Source organism: Anarrhichthys ocellatus, unplaced genomic scaffold (assembly GCF_004355925.1).
Source record: "Anarrhichthys ocellatus isolate YVR2014 unplaced genomic scaffold, GSC_Weel_1.0 scaffold6, whole genome shotgun sequence".
NCBI lineage: Eukaryota > Metazoa > Chordata > Actinopteri > Perciformes > Anarhichadidae > Anarrhichthys > Anarrhichthys ocellatus.
In genome coordinates, this window is record NW_022280036.1 from 11,669,676 (window position 1) to 11,693,355 (window position 23,680).

Sequence of the window (23,680 nt, forward strand, 5' to 3'; positions counted from 1 at the left end):
CTAGTCTAGGTTCATGATCACACTGAATGTTGCTCACAAGATTGAACGTGCAACAAAAATCGGGCAGCAGATCAAGTATAAGGACCGACGACTGAGAATCACCTCCTCGTGAGTGGATCAAATACAATCCTCAGAGGAACTGGACAACAGAGATGAGATGAATACACCATTTGAGGCACTGAAGAAGTGTTGTTCGACAAAAGAATGTTGAATAAACTTCCTGTGGCCTTTACAAACATATCTACACCACTTTGACTGTCGTATGCTCCAAAGTAAACATGGAGAATACCGTGAATACTCATAAAAGCTGGTATTTCAACAATGACTTTCAAATAGGATGTGGCCTGTAGGAACAGATAAAGGCCAGTGTCTAATAAATTCCACAGCACTGACTTCATCCGTACGACAACAGAGTCATGTTATACTGGGGGTTCTCTTTTTTTAACAGAAAATAATATACTCTTAATTCCAGTTGTTTCTTCTCGGCCATACTCTTGATCATTGTTACATTACAGTCTGCAAAGTTTGCATTAACTGGGGAATTTCATTTTCCACTCTTATGTTCTATTATAATCAGTACCCTTACTCTCGCACAAACACTGACATACACATGTTTTATTCATTTTAATATACACTTTAATATAAAACAACTCTGTTCTGTATTTAATTCAATAAAAAAATGATGTATATTGAAGTGATGGCTGAGCTCTTAATATTTTTTGTGAGGTTGAACCTCATTGTATTTTTTATTTTTCAATTCGTGCATCTTTCAGTGAAGAAGAAATCAAAAGATGAATGTTAAAAGGAAGTTAAAGTTAAAATCCTCTTCAGAAAAATAAATATATTTCATAATCTTTTGCCTGCACCGTTCAAACGTTAAATTGCCCGATTTGCATCAGTAAAATAATGAATAGATTATCAATTCACCACTGACAACATTTGTAATCATCCCATTGGCTCATTTCAGCCTCCGTAATCAAATACATTTCATGTCAAAATAAAATAATTTTAAAAGTTTTTTTGTGGATTTCTGTCTGTTCCTATGCGATATAAATGAAAACTGATCCTCAACATTGATCAAATCAGCCTGGTCACTTTTCCCAGACCACTTCCAGTTTAATTCAACATTTTATAGTTTGTACTATATGTATATAAGCACCCTAATATTTCTTTAATTAGTCAGTTCCTATTATGGTTCCACAGTCATTCAGCCAATCGATGAAGATATTTGTTTTCGACTGAGTGGTAATAAAAAGTCAGTCTGTTAATGTGCCCTCCTACCATTCTAGACTATGACTCATATCTAAGCCTCACTGCAGAGCGTTATATGTGATGTGAATACTTATCAAGGCAACAATCTTCAACTCGTTTCTACACTTCAGCCTTGTAGTAACATATCCATCCTTTATGTATAAACCAGTGGGACATAATTCTTTCTTTTAATGTAAAGAACAACATCATAACACGGATGGAAAAGATGCAGATAAGCTGTTTGAAAGAGAATAAAAAAGTAAATATTTGATTTGTTTTTTTGGAATTTCTCACATTTATTAGAGACAGAAAAACAATGCTTGCATTATAGGATCATTAAGATACAAGGTCACATTTACCCTACGTGTTACTTATTTACTAAGAAACATTTTTACACCTATTTTTTTAAGCCTGAAAGTTATTGAGTGCATTTTGAAAAAGGAGGGGGGGAACGCGAGCTGACCAACTGAAATAACTGTTTGACGTCATGACTTTATTTTTAGAATGTAATATATGGGTGTGGAAGTGCCTTTTCATGTTAGAATCAAAATACAGACACATAACATACACACACTGACGCACCTATGTGCACATGGACAGACAATCACGTGAGTGTAGTCAGATGAGAGCTTTTCTCCTAATACTAGATAATGCATATTCTCACCTGCCAACAAGCTAAATTTGTTTGCACATGTACCAGTATGCAGCAACTTAAACTAGTTACTCTGTTTTTGCATAAGCCATCTAGAAACACTAAGATTTTACATCTGGATGAATTTTGAGTTGCATCAGACATGAAAGGATTTCAGATAGGTTTTTGTCTCTCACTGTTAATATCCTCACAGTAGGTGAGAGTATTAACTGGGATGATCCGGTTGACTCCTGGTTTGTCACTCACATCCAGGTCTCTGAGCTCACATGGAGATGTGCAATCCAATATGTCTAAAGAAGTAAAAGAAAATAATGTGGTATAGTCACAGAGGGTTGGACCCAAATGCACATAAACAGGATGAAAAGGCAGCAGGAAGAGTTTAGTGATTTATTGTTGAAATAAACTTACAAAGTTCAAATGAAACTGAAGGTTTATCCACTGACAGGGTAACAGGAAACGAGAAAGAGAGAAGGGCTGGAACGCTGGATACTAAGTGAAAAGACAAACTTCCAAGGAAGTAGGCAGGTATATGTTGTGAGCGACTGATTGGGGAACAGATGAGGTGATTGCAGGTTTAATGAGGGACAGGTGGAACTAATCAGGGCGGAGCAAACAATCAACACTGGCGAGAAAACACAAAAGGGTCTGATCTGAAATGAGAGGAGAAGTGAGAAGCGGAATAAAACAGGAAGTTTCTGCTGAGTGAAGCCAATACCGAAGTGTCTTAAAACTTGCCTTCTCTCTACTGACCAGCAGGGGGCGACTCTTCCGGTTGCAAAAAGAAGTCTGATTGTATCGAAGTCTATGTGAAAATGACCCTACTTCTCACTTGAATTATTACCTCAGTAAACATTGTAAACATTAGTTTATGGTCTCATTCGCTAGCTTTAAGTCTTCTTCAACCCAGCATGATGTTCATTTAGTACATTATAGTCCAGTTTAGAGTAAAAATAGAACATAAAGCTGAGTATGCTTCATGGTGGGACGTATACGGCGTCCCTACGTCATTTCTCCGCATTCCAAATATGGTCACTTCCGTTCATTGACTGGAAAAAACCCAACATGGCGACGGCCGTAATCCAAGATGCCAATGACGAAATTGCCGAACTCCAGGCTTCATAACGGCAGTTCACAAACCAATGGGTGACGTCACGATGACTACATCCACGATGACTACATTATATACGTCTGTAGGACAGAGCGAGACATGACAATACGTGATACACAAAAAACATGTATTTATTAAAAGGTGCGTGTTAAGAGAAAAATCTTTAGCAATTTTCAAAACAATGGTTACTCATTTTATGACAGAGAATACAAATATGTAGAATTATGGCAAGACACAGTCAACAGACAAAAGACACTATACTCAAACCACTGCACTTCTTGGTGCCATCCGAAATGTGTCTGCAGCACAAAGTAGTGCAAACTGGCAAGAAAGCAACAAATGTTTACTCAGATTTGTAGTTTTATTTACTCGTCTTGTGATCGGATTTCAACCATAATTATTTTTCACAATTATTATTATTATTATTCACATTTATTTTGTATTAATTTATTTGCACAAAACCTTTACATTTGATAAGTTTAGCCTCTTTTGTTCAATGAACAAAAATAGTTTGTAGAAAAACATTTATATTCCTCAAAGTATATTCAAACAGTGAAATGGTACCTATTGCAACAGACAGAAGCTATTGGTAAACTGGAAGTTGTATCAACATTAAAATTAATGTTTATTATTCAATTCTATACGTGTTTATTGTTTTGTAAGTGACCGTATACAGCTGAGCTGAAATCTACAGAACTTCAGCAAAGGCATCACGTACAAGTGATGATAAATCAGTGATGCTCTTCATACAAGCTTAATGGTGCAGTTTCGGAGTTAACATTACATTTGTTACTATACGCTCTTGGGACCCTGTGGGTTTCATGTTTTTTATTGCTCGATTAGGCTGTGAAAGTATATTATTGATAAATTACAGTCTTGCCTCCTATAGGGACCAAATTAATTTTTTGCTGATTTTGAATCACTTCTTGCAGATGTTTTGTTATTTTATTTTGTCAGACAAACAGAAACTTTTTTTTCTGTTTTGGAAATAACATATGGAAATGTTTTGTGATTTTTCTTATGTGGTAGAATGCCGCATTTCGATTGAAAAGTGTGGTATTTATCATGTGCTAATTCAAGAATTTTATTTGATAATTAATTCCATAACTTACTGGGTTGTATTTTTACACCTGTTAATTGTATTTATGTTTTTACTTTTCCGTACTTTTCCGTATGAAAAATCTTCGTCTTCTTCTTTCGATTGTCACGTTTCGGGGTCACCACAGCTGATCATCTGCTTCCATCTCGTTGACTGATCCACGATGGAAATCGGATTTTATGAGCCGCATATTTGATTTGGTATAGCTTTTACGCCGGATGCTCTTCCTGACGCGACCCCCTCATTCACAGCGACCAGGGTGGATGCATGTTTTAGTGGTGGAAGGAAACCGCACAAGTAGCTAATAAAAAACAAGGTGTGTAAATGTAAGGAGGCTGCACCTGTTATCCTAATGTGTCAGATACTCAATCATCATTTCATATTTTATACTTCTCATTTCATTTTCAGTTTGTAGCTGCAGGTTGTGACGATCAATTAGGCTTCTACTAAAAACTATAGTGTTTCTGCCATCCCAACAAAATATGATTCCAGATTTCAGTTGGATCATTTAGTTTTCATAAAGTTATTTAAACATTTCTGTACTTACAAATGTTAAAAGCTAGACCGACACAGATTCAATACAGTGTTTCAAAGAACTTGGATTGGATACAGGGTTAGGGTTCGATAAGTCTCCTGGAAAATCACGCTTGCATGCAGCTAACTTTTTTAATGTTTTTATTTATTTATTTATTGAGAATATACAATAATTCTATGTGTGGCTGTGTTGTTCAATTGTATATCTGGACATTACGTACCGTTTCAGTCGCCAGTTTAACTACTTTGCTAAATGTGCAATGTATTTTAAACTGCTAATAGCCATAGCAACAATGCTAATGCTTCATGCTACATTGCTAGGTGGCTCATTGGTTAAACTAATCACGACATTAACCTAGCCATGGGATAAGTGGAAAATATATAAATATTTAAAAACAGCTTGTCTTTTCTATTCTTTCACAAGGGGCCTGATTTAGAAAGTTAATAATACTTTATAATATATATTTATACTGATATACAGACAATATACTGGGACAGCCAGCTGGGCATAAAATTATGTTTAATTTTAAATAAATTAAATTATATGACAGCATAAAAAAAACATGTAGCCTTTTACTGAAAATAAGTTACTACTACTGTTCATTAAAACTACTACAAAACACAAAATTCTTCCATTGACCTTTGAGGAATCTTAAAACAAAGCTTCAATTAAAACAAGAAATGGTAAACATGAATGAATGAATGAATGAATCTGCATCCGTGTTTGCTTTTGTATCTATGAGAAATTTCAACAGAAAATACCGGACAGCTTTTCAGTCAGTACGGGGAGAAAACACTTCATCCCACTCTCAGTATCAGAGTCTCTCTCTGCGTACTGAGTTTCCCTCCCCCACTGTAGGCAACACCATGAGTCAGAGAATGGCACATTGACATGAGTGGCATGGCCAGCCTCGCATAGAGTCAAAGATACAGCCTGGACTTTATTTCACTGTCCAGATTTTGTGAATAGGTTCTTCCTGAGGAGCCAAAGTCATAGATTGAACAAACTTTCAGAACATGCCGTAACTCAAAAACAGATTTATTGTTTGCGAACACAACATGGACGCTGCCTCAGTCTACAATCAGAGCTTTGAGGCACAACATTGAAAGATTTGAAATGAGTGATTTAGTTTTGATTCTTCCAGTCTGTCCAAACCAGCAACCAGCTTACACATTATTCAGTCAGATTTCTGTCTCTCTTTGAGTCTGTCGTGAATTAGGAAGTCATAACATTACATAGATTCATACATGATTAACGTTGAAATTGTAATGTAAATACATGCTTTCAAAAGTGGAATCACAGTGTATTTGTCAGATAAACTCAGCGGTACAATCTCCTCATAGCAGCTAAAGCAGGATTGTTTTTATGGTTATGTTTAGACACTCGAAGCACTTGGTTAAGGTGAAAAATATTGTTGACGAAGGTGACTTGAAGCATAAGTTTACTTTACTAACATAACTGCAACCACAATCTTTCCCTAACCTTAACCTGAAGTGGTTTAGCTGCCTAGAACCAGCCACACACAGGATGTGAACCGTTATTCCTGGTGTCAAAGTCCTGGGCATTGTACACCTCCCGTCCACCCGACCATCAGCAGATAACTTCACTTTGTGTTACAAAACCTATTCTTCTATTGAAAGCACTTGCCACTACTCATAATCCAGGCAGTTATTACGTTTCCTTCAAAACATATTTGGCAAAACAAATGAATAGTGTTTTAACATAATTCCTAGGAGACAGTTTCAAAGAGGCATAAACAAGATGGATGCAACAAGCTGAATGTGCTGCAAAATGCAAAGTAGTGAAAAGTTAAACAACAGTCATAAAAGAGGACACGCATTCCTCACAACACCATCCCATTTCAACATTATGGTGGAGTACTTTTTACTCAGCTCTCTGTTTCTATCAGAATGTGCTGAAGATTTTGTGAAAGAAATACTTCAATGGCATGTTTTTGTACTTTCTATCGTTGTCTTGAACTCTGCAGGCATCTGTTTGAATCCTGTTTTGTCTTGCTTTGACTCAGCTTGGAGGTGACAGTGATAATGTCCTCTTTTGAATAAAGCTTACTACCAGATTCTAACCATAATAAAAAAACATGCATCCAAAAGTGTCTTGGGAGGTGCAAAGGGCAAAGGCCGGGATGCAGCAACTGGCAAATAGAGAGTGCAGGTCAGAGGCAGGCCAGCATGCAGGCCAGAGACGGTCAGTAAGGGAAAACAAAGGACACGCTTGACATGTTAATGAAGTCAACATTCATATTGGTTTGATAGTTCAGCTTTTATACTTAAAATATCTCTGATTCAGTTTATTTTATTCCCAGGATTGCTTGGCTGAACAAATTAGCAAGTAATAAATGAATGGAGAAACAGATCATGTTTGCAGTATTTGAAGCATTTCTGATTTATTAAAGTTGTTTTAAAGAAATACTTTGACATTTTGGGAAATACACATATTTTACTTCTTGCCAAGAGTTATATGAGAAGATTGATGCCATCGATATGAAGCTACTGCCAGTATCCCCTAGCTTAGCATAGCATGAAGACAGAAAATGAAGAAACTGCAAGCCAAAAGTTTAGAAAATCTGCTTACCAGCAACGCTTGTTACCACGATATATGTCATTTCTTAAAGGGACAGCTTTAAGAGGACAGAGAACAAGTGAGACTTGCCACAGCTCTCCCTATAAGAAGTTGCTCATCTGAGAGAGAGATGTCATATTCAGCAAGTCACTCTACAGTGAAACAAGGAAACCCTTATCATAAAGCATTTGGTAAAATACCACAAATTAAAAGGAATGCCACAATGAGAAACATTTTCCTCAAAAAGAGATGATATTTACACCTTTTACCCTAATATATGCATTGTTATGTGTGGTAGTGCAGTATATAAAGCTGAGCAGTTAAGTTGAAGTCTGCAGTAAACCAGGGTTCACCAGGGTTGAACCACGTACGCTCAAATCTGAACATGAATTATTACTAAAATTTGAATATTCTTAGATAGCGTGCGCAACAATACGTGAAATACAAATGAGGAAGTTGCCATGTCAAAGCATGAAAAATGGGATAAATGCAATGGCTGGATGCATCTTAGAACCAATCAGAAAGCAAGGGCAGACTAGTAGGAGAAAAGAAAGTGATTCACGATTTCTGTGCCTGCTTTTGACATATATTGGGGAGTGCATCCTAAATAACATGGCTATAAATAGAAAATGTATAAATGGCATCGCACACACACACACAACACAGACATGTTGTGCATTTTAATTGTTTCACCGTTTGAACTACGTCAAAGTGAATATGTGATTTGTCAATTGATTCCTTTTCTCCGAGGCTATGAATAAAATGCTTTAATTATTGATGCTCTGACGTCAGATGTCCGCTTGAATGTTGTATGTGGTGCAGACCTCTTTCTCCGGGCAAGCTACTTCCCCCATCTCGCTCTCAACCCACCACCCCCAGCAGACACCCTCATGCTCCCCCTAGCTGAGCATGCTCTACCTGGCATGAATGGAATGTGAACACTTTGCAGGCAGCTTGCAGACGGGCGTCAAGTCAACCAATTGAAAGGAAGTTATACGAAAAGGAAGTCTGCTTCTCCATATCTCCTCCATCTACTGCATTCCTCCCCATTAGAGACTTGTCTGCGCCATGCCATCGTAGCACTGCTACCCTGCAGAGCAACTGGTATCTACAGTAAATTGCAGGTCAGAAGAGCTGGCTGTGTGTAGAAACGTTTAATTCTAGGTATTAGTCAGTTCTGTAAACATGTTGGTTAAGTTATTGTTTTCCACAGAAATTCTGACAAGTCAGATTCTGACGGTTGTTCATTTTTACCAAGATTTAAATCTCCATTTCAGAGTGTGTTGTTGTTGTAGTACTGATATTCTTTTCAGTTCTTCTCTGTACTCATAGATGTAGAGAAAGCAGTAAAGGGAGAGAAGCATTTAATAAAACAAACCTCATGTCTGCCCTAGTAGGGACACTACTATTGACACTAATTTACAAAAGTGTTTTATTTGTGTACATAATGGTTATTTTGAACATTTACATAAAACAAATACATAAAAGGGATTAGGGCTGTAAGTAACAATTATTTTATTATCAATCAATCAGCTGATTATTTTCTCAATTAATTGTTTAGTCACTTGGTCTGTTATTAAATGACCGTGACAAGCTCCCAGAGCCCAATATGGTGTTTCAGATGTCTTGTTTTGTCTGATCAACAGTTCTTTGACTTGAACTTTAATTTTGCAGAATATATAACAAGTACTGTGCAGTGTTGGCAGCATTTCCACACATTTAAAAAAGCCACAGTCACTTAAAAAAAGAGAAAAGCTTATTGAAAGTGAATATCAAAATAGTTGCGAATTTATTTGTTGGCAATCAAATAATTGTTTTAGCTCCTGAGACTTGTGTACATTGTTGTTTGATAATCAATACAAAAAACTAACCATTTAAAGATGTCATGTATACTCAGACACAAAGACATCATTAAGACTAATTTACTGCTATTTAAAACAAAGTATTTTACTTGCTCTAACTTTGATGTCAACTGTGTCGATCTGTTAGCCTTAGATACGTTAATGACTGTGATGATAAATGTCAGTAATCCTTGTTTGGAGGATCTATTTGTCATCATTTCCAATCAGTGCTGGCTGTTAGGAGAGGCAGGTTAAGTGCTGAAGGTTTACGGGGTACTTTGTTTCTAAGCGGTCCCTCAAAAATATTTAAAGTGTTGTTCTGCAAGTGATGGATGAATCATCACAGCTCAGATGTGCCAGCCCCGATCCATCACTAACAGTATATCCTGCATTAATGAGCTCCTTATCAGCATAAACCTACACTGCTGAGATACAGAGGCATTTGCTCTCTTAACCTGTACATGATTATGTCTGGAAGATATGAGAGGATGTTGCGCTGTTGCGCTGTTCTTTGTCTACCAGTGTACAGCAAAGGTGTGACTCACTCCGCTTGCACCAGCAAACTGTGCTGTTGTTTGTACCATATCAATACAAAACATATCATTTTCACATAGCTTTTTTCACCTCATTACAAACTTGAGACTTATCTTGTTGGTTTTGCTTTTATTTTAGGGCGCTTCTTCGATCACATTATAAAATGACAGAAAGCTTTCACCATCATTAGATATAGAATATTTCATGCTTGATGAGTACCCACCCCAAAGTGTGCAGAGAGACAAAGACAGACAGGCATAGCTAGGACTGGCGTATGCCATGGATGTGAAGAGATCCTCTTGAGGAGGCGGAGGGATGGAGGGAGGCAGAGGCACATTGAAGCAGATGCAGAGAAATGTGAGAGGGTGTCAGTGAGACTGGTGATGACGCGCTCATGGCTGCGGAGAGCTGGCGAGGCCGCGGCCCTGGCTCTGACTCACCTCATCCCCACGGGGCCTCCTGGTTGACGTCACTCAGCGTGCGCTGTGGCATTTCTCTGCTTCAACTTCTTTGTGAGCAGCAGCCACACTTGAGCCTTTCTCACATCTGAGAGACTCTGAAAAATGTGCATCCATCCATCAATCTATCCATCTATATATCAAATATCAATCTGTCTGTCTGTCTGTCTGTCTGTCTGTCTGTCTGTCTGTCTGTCTGTCTCTCTCTCTCTGTCTAACTATCCATTTATCCAAAAATCTATCCATATATCTATCTATCTATCTATCTATCTATCTATATATCTGTCTATCTATCTCTCTGTCTGTCTAACTATCCATCTATCTATCTATCTATCTGACTACACGACCAGAGCTTTGTCTGGCTACCAGTGTCGAGCAAAAGTGTGACTCATTGCGCTTGAACCAAAAACAGAGTACACTCTGTACATTGTGAATTCTAAGCTATAATTCTCACTATGTTACGGTATCTGACAAAATTATTTTGTCTAACATCTTATGACAAACCTGACTGTATTTTTCCTCCAAAGTTAGGTGTGGCGTGTAGTAATTCAAAATATAATGTAATGATGCAGATAACCCTATGTCCATTATCCATAATGGTTTAAATAATGGAGCAGTTGTTGCTCAGAACCTTCACCTTCTGCAATCACTGCAGCAGCATCACAGATGGTTTGTTGTATGCTTTTATTCCATGTAAATTGGCAGAGCAAGTGAAAAACACAAGGATATATACTGTATGTATATATATATATATATACATGATGGATGTCTGCAGGAAGTAGCACAGCTTGCTCTCACCTATTGGATATACATGAAGTCCTGTTGGAAGGTAAATCACTAAGGTGCAAGTTATTAAAGTGGTCTTTACTTTATTTCTGAAGGCCATAGTGAGGCATAAATCCTGCAGTCACAGAGAAGAAAAAAACGTTTGCAAAGGCAAAAGGTGGAGGGCTACCATTTTAATTCTACATTGTTTTCAGAGTAAAAATGCTTTAGGACAGTAGTACTATGACATGTTTCTTTTTTACTATTTATTCTTCGTTTGTTGTTTTGTGGAACATTCCCATGTCTGGGCTTCAGGGAAATAAAGGGGGAAATCATTTATTGCTGTTGCTTCAACAAGTGCAAAATTATATCTTTCTGGTTCTTTAAGTTTTGCATGTTCTTTATGTTTCCCCGGCCGAAGCTTTGAATATTCGCTGTCGATTACTACCGCAGCTCTGGAGCCCAAAAAGTGGTACAGCCCTTATGTTTTCCCCTCCAACTATTTCAAACAGCTGGCTTGGCAACCATCTTTATAAACGCTTTAAATGTGCCCAAACAAAATCCTTGAAGGTGTTGGGATTTCAAAAAAGCCAGTAGAAACATCCAATTTTCTTTAATCACATAAAAAAATATATTGCAGTTGTCCAAAAATGACTATGTCTTAAAAATGTTCAAGCAGGTCTAATAATGGTCATGTATTTCAGAGAAACAAAAGGTTTGACCTTTTAGCCATGAACGTCACAAAAATACAGTTAAATTCACCAAACTTCTTAGAGGTTGAATACTTAACATGCCTGTGTACCAGCAGATTCTCTGAGAATGTCTGCCCAAGAAGAACGACCGCACCAGTATCGGGTCCAACCATGGGGGGGGGGGGCTACAAAAATTTGCAATGGAAGACAACAGTATTTGTATCGGTTTCGGAAGGAACAGACAGATGATGTTGTCCTGCTGAAAAATGTGTGTCATCCTGAAGGACTTGGACAAACAATGTGTTTTGATTATTAAAGAAACAAACAAAGGACTTTCACCCAGGAGGCTGGGCTTTCAACTAACTCCAATTCAAACCCTCCAGCGGCATTAGAGGACGGAAGAACCCGAGACGTAAGCGCACAAGAATCTTTTTGACCCATCCACCACCCCTCCTGCCTGCCCAAAGCAAGCACAGGACTTTCGTCCAGGAGAGCGGTGGTCTGTCCATAGACTGTATATGAGAAGTGGACGTAGTTGATGTGTCATAACCAATCGGTTTGGACTGCGTAAGAGTGACGTAGAGACGGCTTTGATAGCGGTATCGACTTGTCAATCACAAGGTAGCCACGCCCTAAAGCATACCCTGCTTTATTGTCTAACCTACTCTAAATGGGATCATCATTTACTGAAGAAACATCATGCTGTATTGAAGAAGACTTGAAACCATAAACTCATGTTCACAATGTTTACTGATGTAATAAATCAAGTGAGAAGTAGAGTCATTTTCTCATAGACTTCTACACAATTGGACTTGTTTTTGTAGCCAGAGGAGTCACCCCCTGCTGGCCATTAGAAAGAATGCAAGTTTAAGGCACTTTCGCATTGGCTTTACTCTTCAGAACCGGAGGTTGCTGCCTGGTTCTGTCCCGTCTTTAGTGTCATTAGTCACGTCACTCACATGAGTCGCAAGGCACGTAACTCTTTTGTTACTCACTAGTCATGTGAGTCACTCATTAGTCAGTCAAGTTAACGTAAACCACGCTCTTTTCCTTAACTTAACTAAGTGGTTTTCTTGCCTAAAACTAACTTCCTGTGAAGACGTTTATTTTGAAAGGTCACTATGCATGTAGCGAGCGTATGCTGACACGCCATCACTGACACGTGCAAAACTGACACTAAAGGGGTACCTAGTGCGTTGATCTCCGATGCCAAGTGGCACTAACTAAGATGGGAGTGAGGCTGTGTTGAGTAATTTTAACCCAAACCAAAGTCTTCTTTCTAAACTTAACTAAGATGTTTTGCAGCCTAAACCTAAGCAAGTGTTTTTGTATGAATTCCCAATGTTAACCAGGTGTTTACTGCTTCCATAGTGTAGCTTCTCTGACAAAAAGTCAGGATGCAACCAGTTGGGAATGAGAATGGGCTGGAAATATGGAGTAGGGCTAAAAGCAATGTAACATTGTTAGTTGAGTTGCTCAGCCCAAAAAATTACCAAAAAGACAGAATAGATCACAGTCCTGTGTTAACATTGTCACGTCAAAATCCACAAATTAACAGGGCTCATACTGATACGATAGCTATAAAGAAGACTCAGAAGGTATCCATTAAAGACTGGAGTGAAGGTGTCCTGTGTTATTGAGTAATTTACACTTGCACAAACTCTATCATTTTAACCCCAGGGTGACTGTTCGACGTGTGACCTCCGTTTCACTGTCATTTGAGAGAGTGGTGCTTCTGTAAGAGCCAAATGGACGACTGCTGGGAATATTGCAGGCTTGTACCCAGACAGGCAATTTTCCCTATGGTGAGATAATAGCAGTAAGTGGGGGGTTGGTAAGATTTAGTCATATACTGTACACCTTCTTGGAGGGTGGTGATTTTATTCTGCCGCCACCATCCAATATATCGCCTCATTGGTGTTGATTACAGCGGTTCCTGGTTTCAAGATTTTGCCATCTCACCTCCTACAACCCAATTTGAAGGCAGTTGGGTTTTTGTTTTCTTCCAGTGTTATTTTACCACCGTATAGGAAACATGCCAGTTATTTTCCTTTCTCAGAACTGCAATGAAAGGAAACACATGTCGGTGGTACAGCTTGAACTAAATTTCAGAGATAACAATGTAAACTACAAATCCTCAACTTCCATTTTCAGTAGAGCCGGTTCAGAGAGAATATCATGATGATATTATGGATTCATGTCCTCATCCCATTCTCTACCTTTTGGGGATCATCATCAAGATGGTTGATCATATTCCTATTAGTCCAATATGATGGATGCTATTTAATTTCTTGGTATATGTTTAAATAAAAGCATTTGAACATCACCACAATCCTTCTATTTTCCCCTCCTGAATAACATAAACATGTTTTTGTTAAATGACCTATCCTGCATTCAGTGATGAAGACATAACATGTGAGCTGCATCTGTATATATTATCTACATAACAAAATCAGATATTTGCTTTTGCATCTGGTATTAATAATCATTCACATTATCTCCATTCCCCTTGCATTGTGATCGCATCACAATATGGAAACAAACATGGCGCATAAATGTCAAGTTGAGTGATGTGGGTGACTCTCAAAGGACCGCTATGACCTGCAAGGTGAGGGTCATCTGACAGTTGGCAAAAGTTACTTAAGATAAGAGAAGATAATATCCTCGAGAAACACACAAGTGTGATCAATTAAAAGACAGTAATACATGATATACAAAGAATACACTATAAAGAAGAAACATATGTAAAATATTGCTATTCTATAAATACATTGGCATTATAAATATGAGAAAATAAATTTGGAGACCCCTGTCGGTCACATGACCCTCATCTTGCACTCTATGACATGCAAAAAGAGGGTCTCCCAAGGCAACGCTGCTGCAACTTATTGATCCAAAACTTTTGGACTGGTTAGACAGGGCAGCTTGAGATAACAGTGGGATGTATGTAAGATTATAGCCAAACTGTACATGTTGTATTCACACTTCGCTGAGATCCACACACAATGCAAGCCAGACCACATCTGAATATAAATACCACTACATCCAGATGTGGTCTAGACGATGTGATTGAAATGTTTTCTGTTTCGTGCATTTACACCTTGCATTATCGTCCTTACTTAGATAAAATATCCAGGTACTGATCACATGTTAAGCTTTCTGAACTAACTACGTGGTATTTGCCTTTTAGACTTTACCATCTCAGATATCAGGATCCTTTTTTTTACAGGACCCCCCCCCCCACCCGGCTGTGACAGGGTGTGCTATACAGTCCGACAGGTGCAAAAATATCATTGGCTGTTATAGAAGGAAAGGTGTTGTGTCTCCTTCAGCTCGAGACTCTCGAGTCAGTGAGCTGACATCAGGTCACCCTGTAAACCACCTGACACAGCAAGAGGTGCTCTGATGATGGGTCAGACGTAACGAAGACGCTGCGATCAGCTTAAGCTTCAGGATACACTAAACAGCTCTGATTTATTTGTGAGGAAAGGACTTGTAATGAATGTTTTCAACGTCACACACTTTAATCCCTTGAACTAAATTCCAAATAGAATGTCAGCAAAATGCAGCAGTAGCCCCTGGCTGTGCACTATTGCGCTACTATCCAACATGGCTGTCTTCTTTCACAGTTGGATCTTCTTCCTAAGAGACCTGCAGGCCCTGCGTCAATCACAAAAATTATTCAAATGGCTTTGACCTCAGTGTTTTTCAGTGACAAGTCTTTTTATAGCAGGCGGAGCAGCAGAGATGGGCGGGGAGTGAGAGTAGGAGGGAGGGGAGAAAAGATGTGGATAGAATGAGCTTTCTGTGGACAGCTCAGTCTGTCCTCTAAACTCATACATTCTTCAGTCTGTCAGAGGGGGAGCCACAGGCTGACGCATGTCTCTCTCCTCGCACAGACAGTTAATGGTCACAGTGCCACAAAAAGCTACACTCAGAGGTAGATGAATATCCAGAGGTAGTGCATAGGCATTCATTTTTGGGGGGGAAGACAACATTGAGTTATTGCTTCATGTTTCAGCCTACAGCTATTTTTTCTTCTTTTTTTAAGTTGTCATGTTGTTGTCTTGTCTTTGTCTAGTTAGTTTTTAGTTCTACATGCTGCTGCTGTTCAGAATCCCAATATAATCCCCCAGTACAAAAATACACAAGCTAGCTGGTCTATCAATAATTATAAATTACAGACTTCGTTTTTTTACCTCTTTTTCTTTCAATTAAAGGCTCAGTACACAACTGAAGTACTACATATGATCAATTTTCAAAGGATCATACTTCACTCCAGAGCTTTTACAATGTACTATAGGTATACATTTCACATCATCTTAAACCTCACATCTACAGAATATTCTCAATCCACAGAGCATTACATTCAATAATCCAAATGAGATTATACCATAAAAGAAATCACACAAATTTAAGTTTTACGAGTCTCTGATTCTCTACATCTCATTTTAATGTGCAACAGTTTTGCATTAATATAATTAGGTTTGCAAATTATGATAAATTTTATGATCAGTTAATATGCAGAATATATTTTTTAGTTAAACATTGATTGTTTCATCCATGAAAAAAATGCCCACAACTCAGAGTCCAAGGTGATGTCTTCAAAGGTCTTTTGAAGACATTGGCCTTGGCCTTGCTTTACAATAGCCTATCCACATACAGCCCGAGAAATACATAAATGTTCAATAAAGACCAATTGTTGTTGTAGTGTTTGTTAGACAGACTCTTTATGGCTGTAAAAACAGACCTAAAGGAGGTCTATTTTGTATGTGGTTGAGACAAATGACAGTATTTCATTCTTTTGGTGTTGTGCTTTTGTTTCTTATTGATCTCTTGATAATCATCTGTTTACCCAACATATAGAGCTGCAACTAACTATTATTTTCAATAATAATGAATCTGACAGTTATTTTCTTGATTAATAATTTGTACAAATTGTCATCAAGATATTGCAAAACATGGCTGCAACAGTCTCCTAAAGCCCAAATTGATGTCTTCAAATAGCTTATCAAGTCTGATCAACAGTCAAAGACAAGAAAATATCTATTTACTATTATACGACAAAGAAAAACCAAACATTTTATCAGTTGAGAAGCTGGAATATCAGGCACAGAATAAACAAGAAGTCGAATAAAGCACAGACACAAAACACAATATCCCAGTGAGATTCAATGTCAACACCTTATTTTCATTGGTATTTGTTCTTACCTTGTATTTAACGACTTTTGACTCAGTGGGTCTCTTGTTGGCATTTCTTGTTTCCAACAATCCTTTTCAAACCTGGCTTGGATTCCTGTTTTGGCGACACTTCTGCTGCCCATAACTCCTTCACATGAGTGAGTAAATGCTTGGATTTCAACGCTCAAACACCAACATTTCACAAGAATAAAAAACAAATGCATTTCTACTGTATTATTAATGTCCAATACCCTGTATTCAAAGGTGTGTCATGACAGTTGAAGGTCTTTTGAAATTGTCAATCAATATAAATAGATCATTGATGACGATGCGATAATGTGTAAGTAGCATTTTACTGTTGTTAAGGTGACGCGCATGTTAACTGCTTAATATGTTGATGGGTAGTTCAATCTACATTAGTACAGTTTAAGCCAATTACATGTTTTGTATGTAAAATGTTAACTTTTACTTTTAAAATGAATGACTTAAGCCGTCAATTGTGGTGGAGTAAAAAGTACAATATTTCCCTCTGGGATGTAGTAAAGTAAAAGTATGAAGCTGCATGAAATATAAATACTCAAGTGAAGTACATGTAGCTCACATTTGTACATAATTACAGTACTTGACTGAATATGCTTAGTTACATTCCACCACAAAATTTTATTTATACATTTCCAGTCATGAAAGTGACAAACCTTGTTTACTATATAACATATCCATCTGTTCCTGTGCCTCCTATGTTAGAGATTGGATGGTATGTTAAGACGATGATTAGCATATATGATGCAAATGAAAAAGTGATACAAAATAAATAAAATAAAAACGGCAAAAAGATACTCTTGGATTTTTCATTCATAATTGTTTAATGCCATTAGAGGCAATTATTGAGTGTGTCATTGATTGCGTCGTGAATCAAACACCCTGCGCTGACGTATACTGGGCGCAATCTACCAAGATGGACTCATTCATTGTACCTCTGTGCTCCTAAAGCCTCATGTCCACTGCAAATCTCTAAAATTAAAAAAAGGTTTTCTAAGGCACTATTTTTGCGTATTCTTTGCACAAGATTGTGTTTGTTTTTTTTTTAGCCAATCCCTGTTTCAAGTGAAGACATTCATCCTGTCTGCAGGTTTGTTCGCAGCAGTTTTGATGATGCTCACTGTGTCTGACTGCCGTTTCAGAGACGTGGTTCAAAAGCAGTAGCTATTAGCTATCTGCTACTCTATTTCTGGATTGATCAAGTCTACAATAACAGCAATGTCTTGCAATATATTTACTGTTAACCGAGGTTACTGTTTCCATGGGGATTGAGCAATCGCAGTCGTAGATAACAATAATTTATAATCACTTATTTTCCTGTCTTATCATCTGCCCCTGCATCGAGAAACAAACATCAGTTGTTTTAGAATTTTGGAAAAATGCAGTGTATTTTCGTATGTTTATATGTCACCGTCCACCCTGACACTGGTTACACTGGATATACAGTACAATCGCCCTGCAACTGAGTCTGTCTCTTGCCTAAATAAAAACCGAAAAATACCTGTCGAAACAGTGGATCAGAAAAATTGGAGCTTTAACAGATATGAAGACATGATCCCTGATCATACACTTATTCCTGAGACAATCCTGAGAAAACACGGAATGTCTGAAATGTAGTGTAGTAGAAGTATAAAGTTCCAGAAAATGAAAAGTTTGGAGATTGAAAAATTGGGAGCATTTTGATTGCCTCTCAACGGCTCTCAACATCGCAAAAGCAGCTTGCAACTAGCAATGCTAGCAGCGCTAACAGTGTAAACAATGAGAAAACAAAGCAGTGATAGCCTGAGAGTGAACCGGAACGTGGCTGCTAAGCTTCCGTGACAAGCGGCGGCCATGAGCTAGTTAGTGGGGCCTCTGCTCAGGAAAACATTACTCCCTTACATTTTAAATAGCAAATAGTTGTTTACTGCTATAATAATGTTCAGAATATCAAGTTTAGCACCTTTACATTTTTATCTCCACCAATTTAGCATTTCATTATTCTTGATGTAGTTTAATAAAAAGGATAAAAATCGATGCAGCAGAACCAGAGATATCATCGTTTTTTTAATCGTCTTTAGCTGTGTGTCATGGGTGTGTCATGCTAGGAGCGGCTAATGTAACCTCGAACTACTACACTCAAGCAGAGGTGAGGAGCGAGCTACAGAGGTCTCACTTCTTTTTAACTCCACATCCTCAGATTCTTCAGTCTCAAACTGATGCCGACTCGTTAAAATCAACGATATATTTAAGATTTTGCTGTTATGAGGCAACAGCTTAACACGTGAATTCTGAAATATTTCAATGACATCTGAAATTCAAACATCCTTGCTGTAGGTATTGTATGTGTGGTGAGTTTGTAGATGCTGAGTTAGTGTTCAGAAGAACCCACGCACACGCACACTCATACATTAACTTTACAGCATTACGTCCTGCATGGCGAGTAAAATAGTACAAAACGCAGTACATAAGACCACGTACAAATATTGAGGATAAACCTTTCAGAATTTAAAAAGTGGTAATCTCTCCCATGTCTTTTTTATTGTTTTGTTCGGATACTTTACACATCAATGTGAAATGAAGGCGTAGTATAATTTTCTTACCATAAATGGTAAACAGTGAGATCCAGAGAAGAGTTTAGTGAAATTAAAGAAGCAAAGTATCTAAAAGATTAAATGTCTTGATGTAGTCCACGTCCACTGATGTCAGAAGGGAGGGACATTCAAACTCATGACATCATGACATCATTTCATATCAGATGAAAACGTAATTTTAGACAGTTAAATGTTACTTGCACCATTTAGTTTCCAAGGTAACGAGAAGGGTATATTTAGAGTGCACTAAACTGAGACAGAAGAAAAAAGGTGTTAATAATCTTGATGGAGCAATTACAGTTAGTCAAAGTCCAATAGTGACGATCAAAACACCTCAGCTGCTTACAGTCGAAGGTAAGAGAACGCTGAAGAACAACCATCCGGCTCATTCAGCACCACTTCTGACACTTCATGCGTCATTCAGTATTTAGTGGCATTACTGATCCATATGGTACAGTAGAGGTTTCACTTGAGCGACTCATCAAGGGAGGTTCAGGAGAAATACAGACGTCAATGAGAAAAGGTGGGTTTTTTATATATGTTGAAATATTGAGCTGTAATAACCACCTTATATGCTGTCAAACATTGGCAATGCAAGAAAATCTCATTGATTAAAATAACACACATAAATTAAAGTCTTAATTCATCACTCACATGCAGTGTCATCATTACAGTGCTGTACCAAACAAGAGGTGTTTGTATTGTACAATTTGGGGGAGAGAAAAAACAAAAAACAGAAGGCTAACAACACAAAGTTCACATCGGGCATATTGTGTGGAAATCCATTGTCTCTCTTACCCAGAGTTCACCCATCACTGTGCAGTGCCCGAACCAACCACTGATGCAGTGTCAAGGACGACAACCCTCACTGGCTTCCCACAAGTCCGATTGTGTTCATTGGGTCAAGTTAGTGAGGTTCTCTGAGTACCCATGTGCAGAATAAAATCCTACTTTTACAGCCAAGAAGAAAAAAAAGAAATATAGCATCTGAAGAAGAAATTATAAAGTGGAGAGCTAATGTGTAACTGCATCTACACCCTTCACCTAACTTGCTTTGAGTATCAATTTAAAACAGTTACTCTAGATGTAAAAAAGCTCAAAAGATTTGATGAAAAAAGAAACAATTTCTGTCCTCTCATAATTGTCGTCACATAATTAACGTCGGAGTGCTGCCCTCAGTTTAGCGGAGCGTCCTCGAGGATTCTCTTTTACGTCGTCCTTTTCTGGGGTGATCACTTTTCTTCGCAGAGGAAGCCAATCAACACTTCCACCATCTATTTTTTCATCCACCAGTTTCCCCTTCCCAGCGCCTTGCTTCCTCGGGCTGAAGTGATACTGATCTAGATTAGACAAGTCATCTCCCTGGAGGAAGCGTTTTACCAGTCTGTCTTCTAGCGAATGAAAGGTGATCACGCAGAGACGTCCTCCAGGCGTCAGTAGCGACCGGGCAGCACGCAGCCCTGCATGTAGTTCGTTCAGCTCATCGTTCACAAAGATACGCAGAGCTTGGAAGGTCTTAGTGGCCACGTGTGCAGGTCTTTGGAGTCGGTCTTTACGTGCATAGAGAACAGCTGCAGGAAATGATCCTAGAGACAAAGAGATGGGCAGAGTGAGTGGGTCTAAACAGAACTAGAATACCTGCCTCAACCAGTCATGCTGCAGTTCATTCATGTCTGTCCAAAATGTAATCACTTCATCATTTTATCCTATTAGACATTTGTGTAAAATTGTCATAATTAACATTTGAAATCTTAAGTTATGGCCAAAAATATGTTTTGTGACCTTTGACCGCTAAATTCTAATCAGTTCAACCTTGAATGCAAGTGGACGTTTGTGACAAATTTGAAAACATTCACTCGAGGCGTGAATCCTGTGATACCGCATTCATGAGAATGAACCAGACAGACGGACATCGAGACAACGTGATGGCTTTCCAAACAGCTGTCGCCAGCGTGGAAACAATAACAAATTTGAAAAATGTTTAGGAGAGGCTTAAAATATTTACAACTTTAAAAAAATGTAAAATGAGACCCGAACACAGGAAGACTGAAGGATACCAAGAGGGGCAGATGAATACAACAAGATGGGTGTGGTCATTAAGGCTACAAAGATAACTTGATAATTGAACAGAAAGTTAAATACATTTTTAAAACAAATAATAATTTAAGTTATTCTTCAAGTCCATTTGCATGGAGCAGGATGTCATTTGCTTCCAGACACAAATTCATTTGTCTTTCTCACTTTGCACAATTCAATCAGATTTAACCCAATCATACAAAATCGCAAAACTCTTCAATTTCCTACTCTAAGAGCTCTATTTATGTTATTTTCTGCCCCGCGTGCTTTCAGCTCCACCATGGGAAAGGGCTGCCCCCTCTCGGTCGATTAGTCGACTAATTGGTCATTTTGGTCTTAGTCGACAAAGAGTACTTTCGTCAAGTTAGTAATTTTCATGCTGAATGACATATTTCCAAGAAAGGTATTAACACAAGCGTTAAAGTGATGCTTTTGTGTGATTCCTTGTTAGTAACTCAGTTTTACACATCTATCAATTAAATCAAGTAATCAGTTAGACACAATCATATGAGTGTTAGTCGACACTAAGAATTTCTTTGGTCGAGGACAGTCCTACAATGGGTTTGTATTCCGCTAAGTGATCTCCAGTCTGACTACACCCTAGAAAATCCATCCACCATAACAACTGGAATGACATTTGGAGGGGTTGTTAGCATTCATAACCAGTTTCAGACTATCAATTAATGTTTGGGGGTTTTTTGTATCATGATTATGAGCAATACTTTTCATAACTCTGACCATAACCTCGGTCTTCCCTAAACTTTACCACGCAAAGCTTTCTATAACATCAGAAGGACAATGTCATACAATACGTAATCCAAATGCAATAAAGAATGCACAGGGACAAAAAGAAAACACTGAAAAAGCTCAAGAGGTTCAACTCTGAAGGTCCATCTACAAAACAAGACACGCCTCTGTGAGTTCAGCAATATATTAGTTTTGGACGGATAAGAGAGATCATCTGACGGAGGAGTGAAGGAGGCCTTATGTGTCAAACTTAACCTTCCATGAACACAGCGGGGGACTGCCACACCACTCATCAGCTACCGCATCACCAATCCATACCTCCACTCTTGTAACTCTGACTCATGTGACCTAACCACTTATATATGACCGTAACATCCAACAGGTGTTATCAGTGTGTGAACAACACAAAAGAGGCACAGAACTCGAGATCTCTCCACCGGTCAGCGGATTAAAAGATGCTCTTGATTATGAAAACATACAACTGTCTTGGTACTAGTTTGACTGATAATCATCAGACATACGTAGCCGAGGAGTCATTAAATCAAGAAAATATGACGCAAAAAGAGATTAATTGACATAGCAGGATCTAGCACAAAACATAGCTTCTTGGAAAATACATGCAAGCCAATGTAAGCAGTGGGGAGAGAGACTGCCTGAGCGGCAGGTCCTTCAGAGGCTCAATGCGGAGCAGATGGAGGGTGGAGGTGGTGTTGATATGGTGGATGTGTCCCTACAGTACCGAGATAAATGCAGCCAAAAACCTCTCAAGTTCAAGTTAATTCTTACTGAGCATAAGACATTAGATGACAATGCCATGATTTATGTTTAAAAATACCAAAATATTGTGTTTACTGTAGTTACTGCCGTCTGACCGGTGCACTCCGTATTGCTTTCGGTAAAATAAAAAGTGATTTATGTTTCTCTCCTTCACCAAAACCTCTCTCTACTACTGAACAATGTGCACCTGCCTTTTAGAGGTGGGAATGTTTCCATACTAATCTTTTCATATCTCATCCAGTTATTTGAGCGATCCTCAAAATGCATGTGCAATTAAGAGAAAGGCATTACTAACTGCAGACATGCAGAGAGGAAAACTGCACTGAAAGACTTGTGCACCTGTTTGATGAATAACATACAGGGTGCAGAATGCATGAGGATTTAGGCATAAAAAGGGCAATTAAAGGTACAACATATGAGATTGGGAGCATTTCGATTGCCTCTCAACGGCTCTCAACATGGCGAAGAGGAGCCGGCGGCTCATTGTTAACATTGCTATTAGCGCAAACCAAGGAGGGTGGGTCCTACACTTCCGCGACAACGCTGTCAGTTGGGACGGCGTTGTCAGCTGTACTTCATCAACAAAGCAAGGAGAAGCTTGGATAACAACACACACACAAAGGGAGAACGAGTTAATTCTCTGCTCAGACAGACATTACTCCACCATGTCTTTACATAGCAAATAGTTGTTTGCTGCTAATGTTAAACTCAGGTCATTTAAAGGTTAAGGCTATAACTCTAACTGAAAATGTTTAAAAAATTTGCTGCACAT

General features: G+C 38.3%; 1 protein-coding gene across 1 annotated transcript in view; it reads right to left on the minus strand.

Moving 5' to 3' along the window:
* Positions 1–19,235: 19,235 nt before the first annotated feature.
* Positions 19,236–23,680, minus strand: part of mettl15 (methyltransferase 15, mitochondrial 12S rRNA N4-cytidine) — a 44,884-nt gene continuing 40,439 nt past the window's right edge. The window contains exon 6 of the mRNA XM_031846138.1: positions 19,236–20,894. Coding sequence (XP_031701998.1) covers positions 20,464–20,894 — 431 coding nt within the window. The 3' untranslated portion in view covers positions 19,236–20,463. The remainder of the gene's footprint in view (positions 20,895–23,680) is intronic.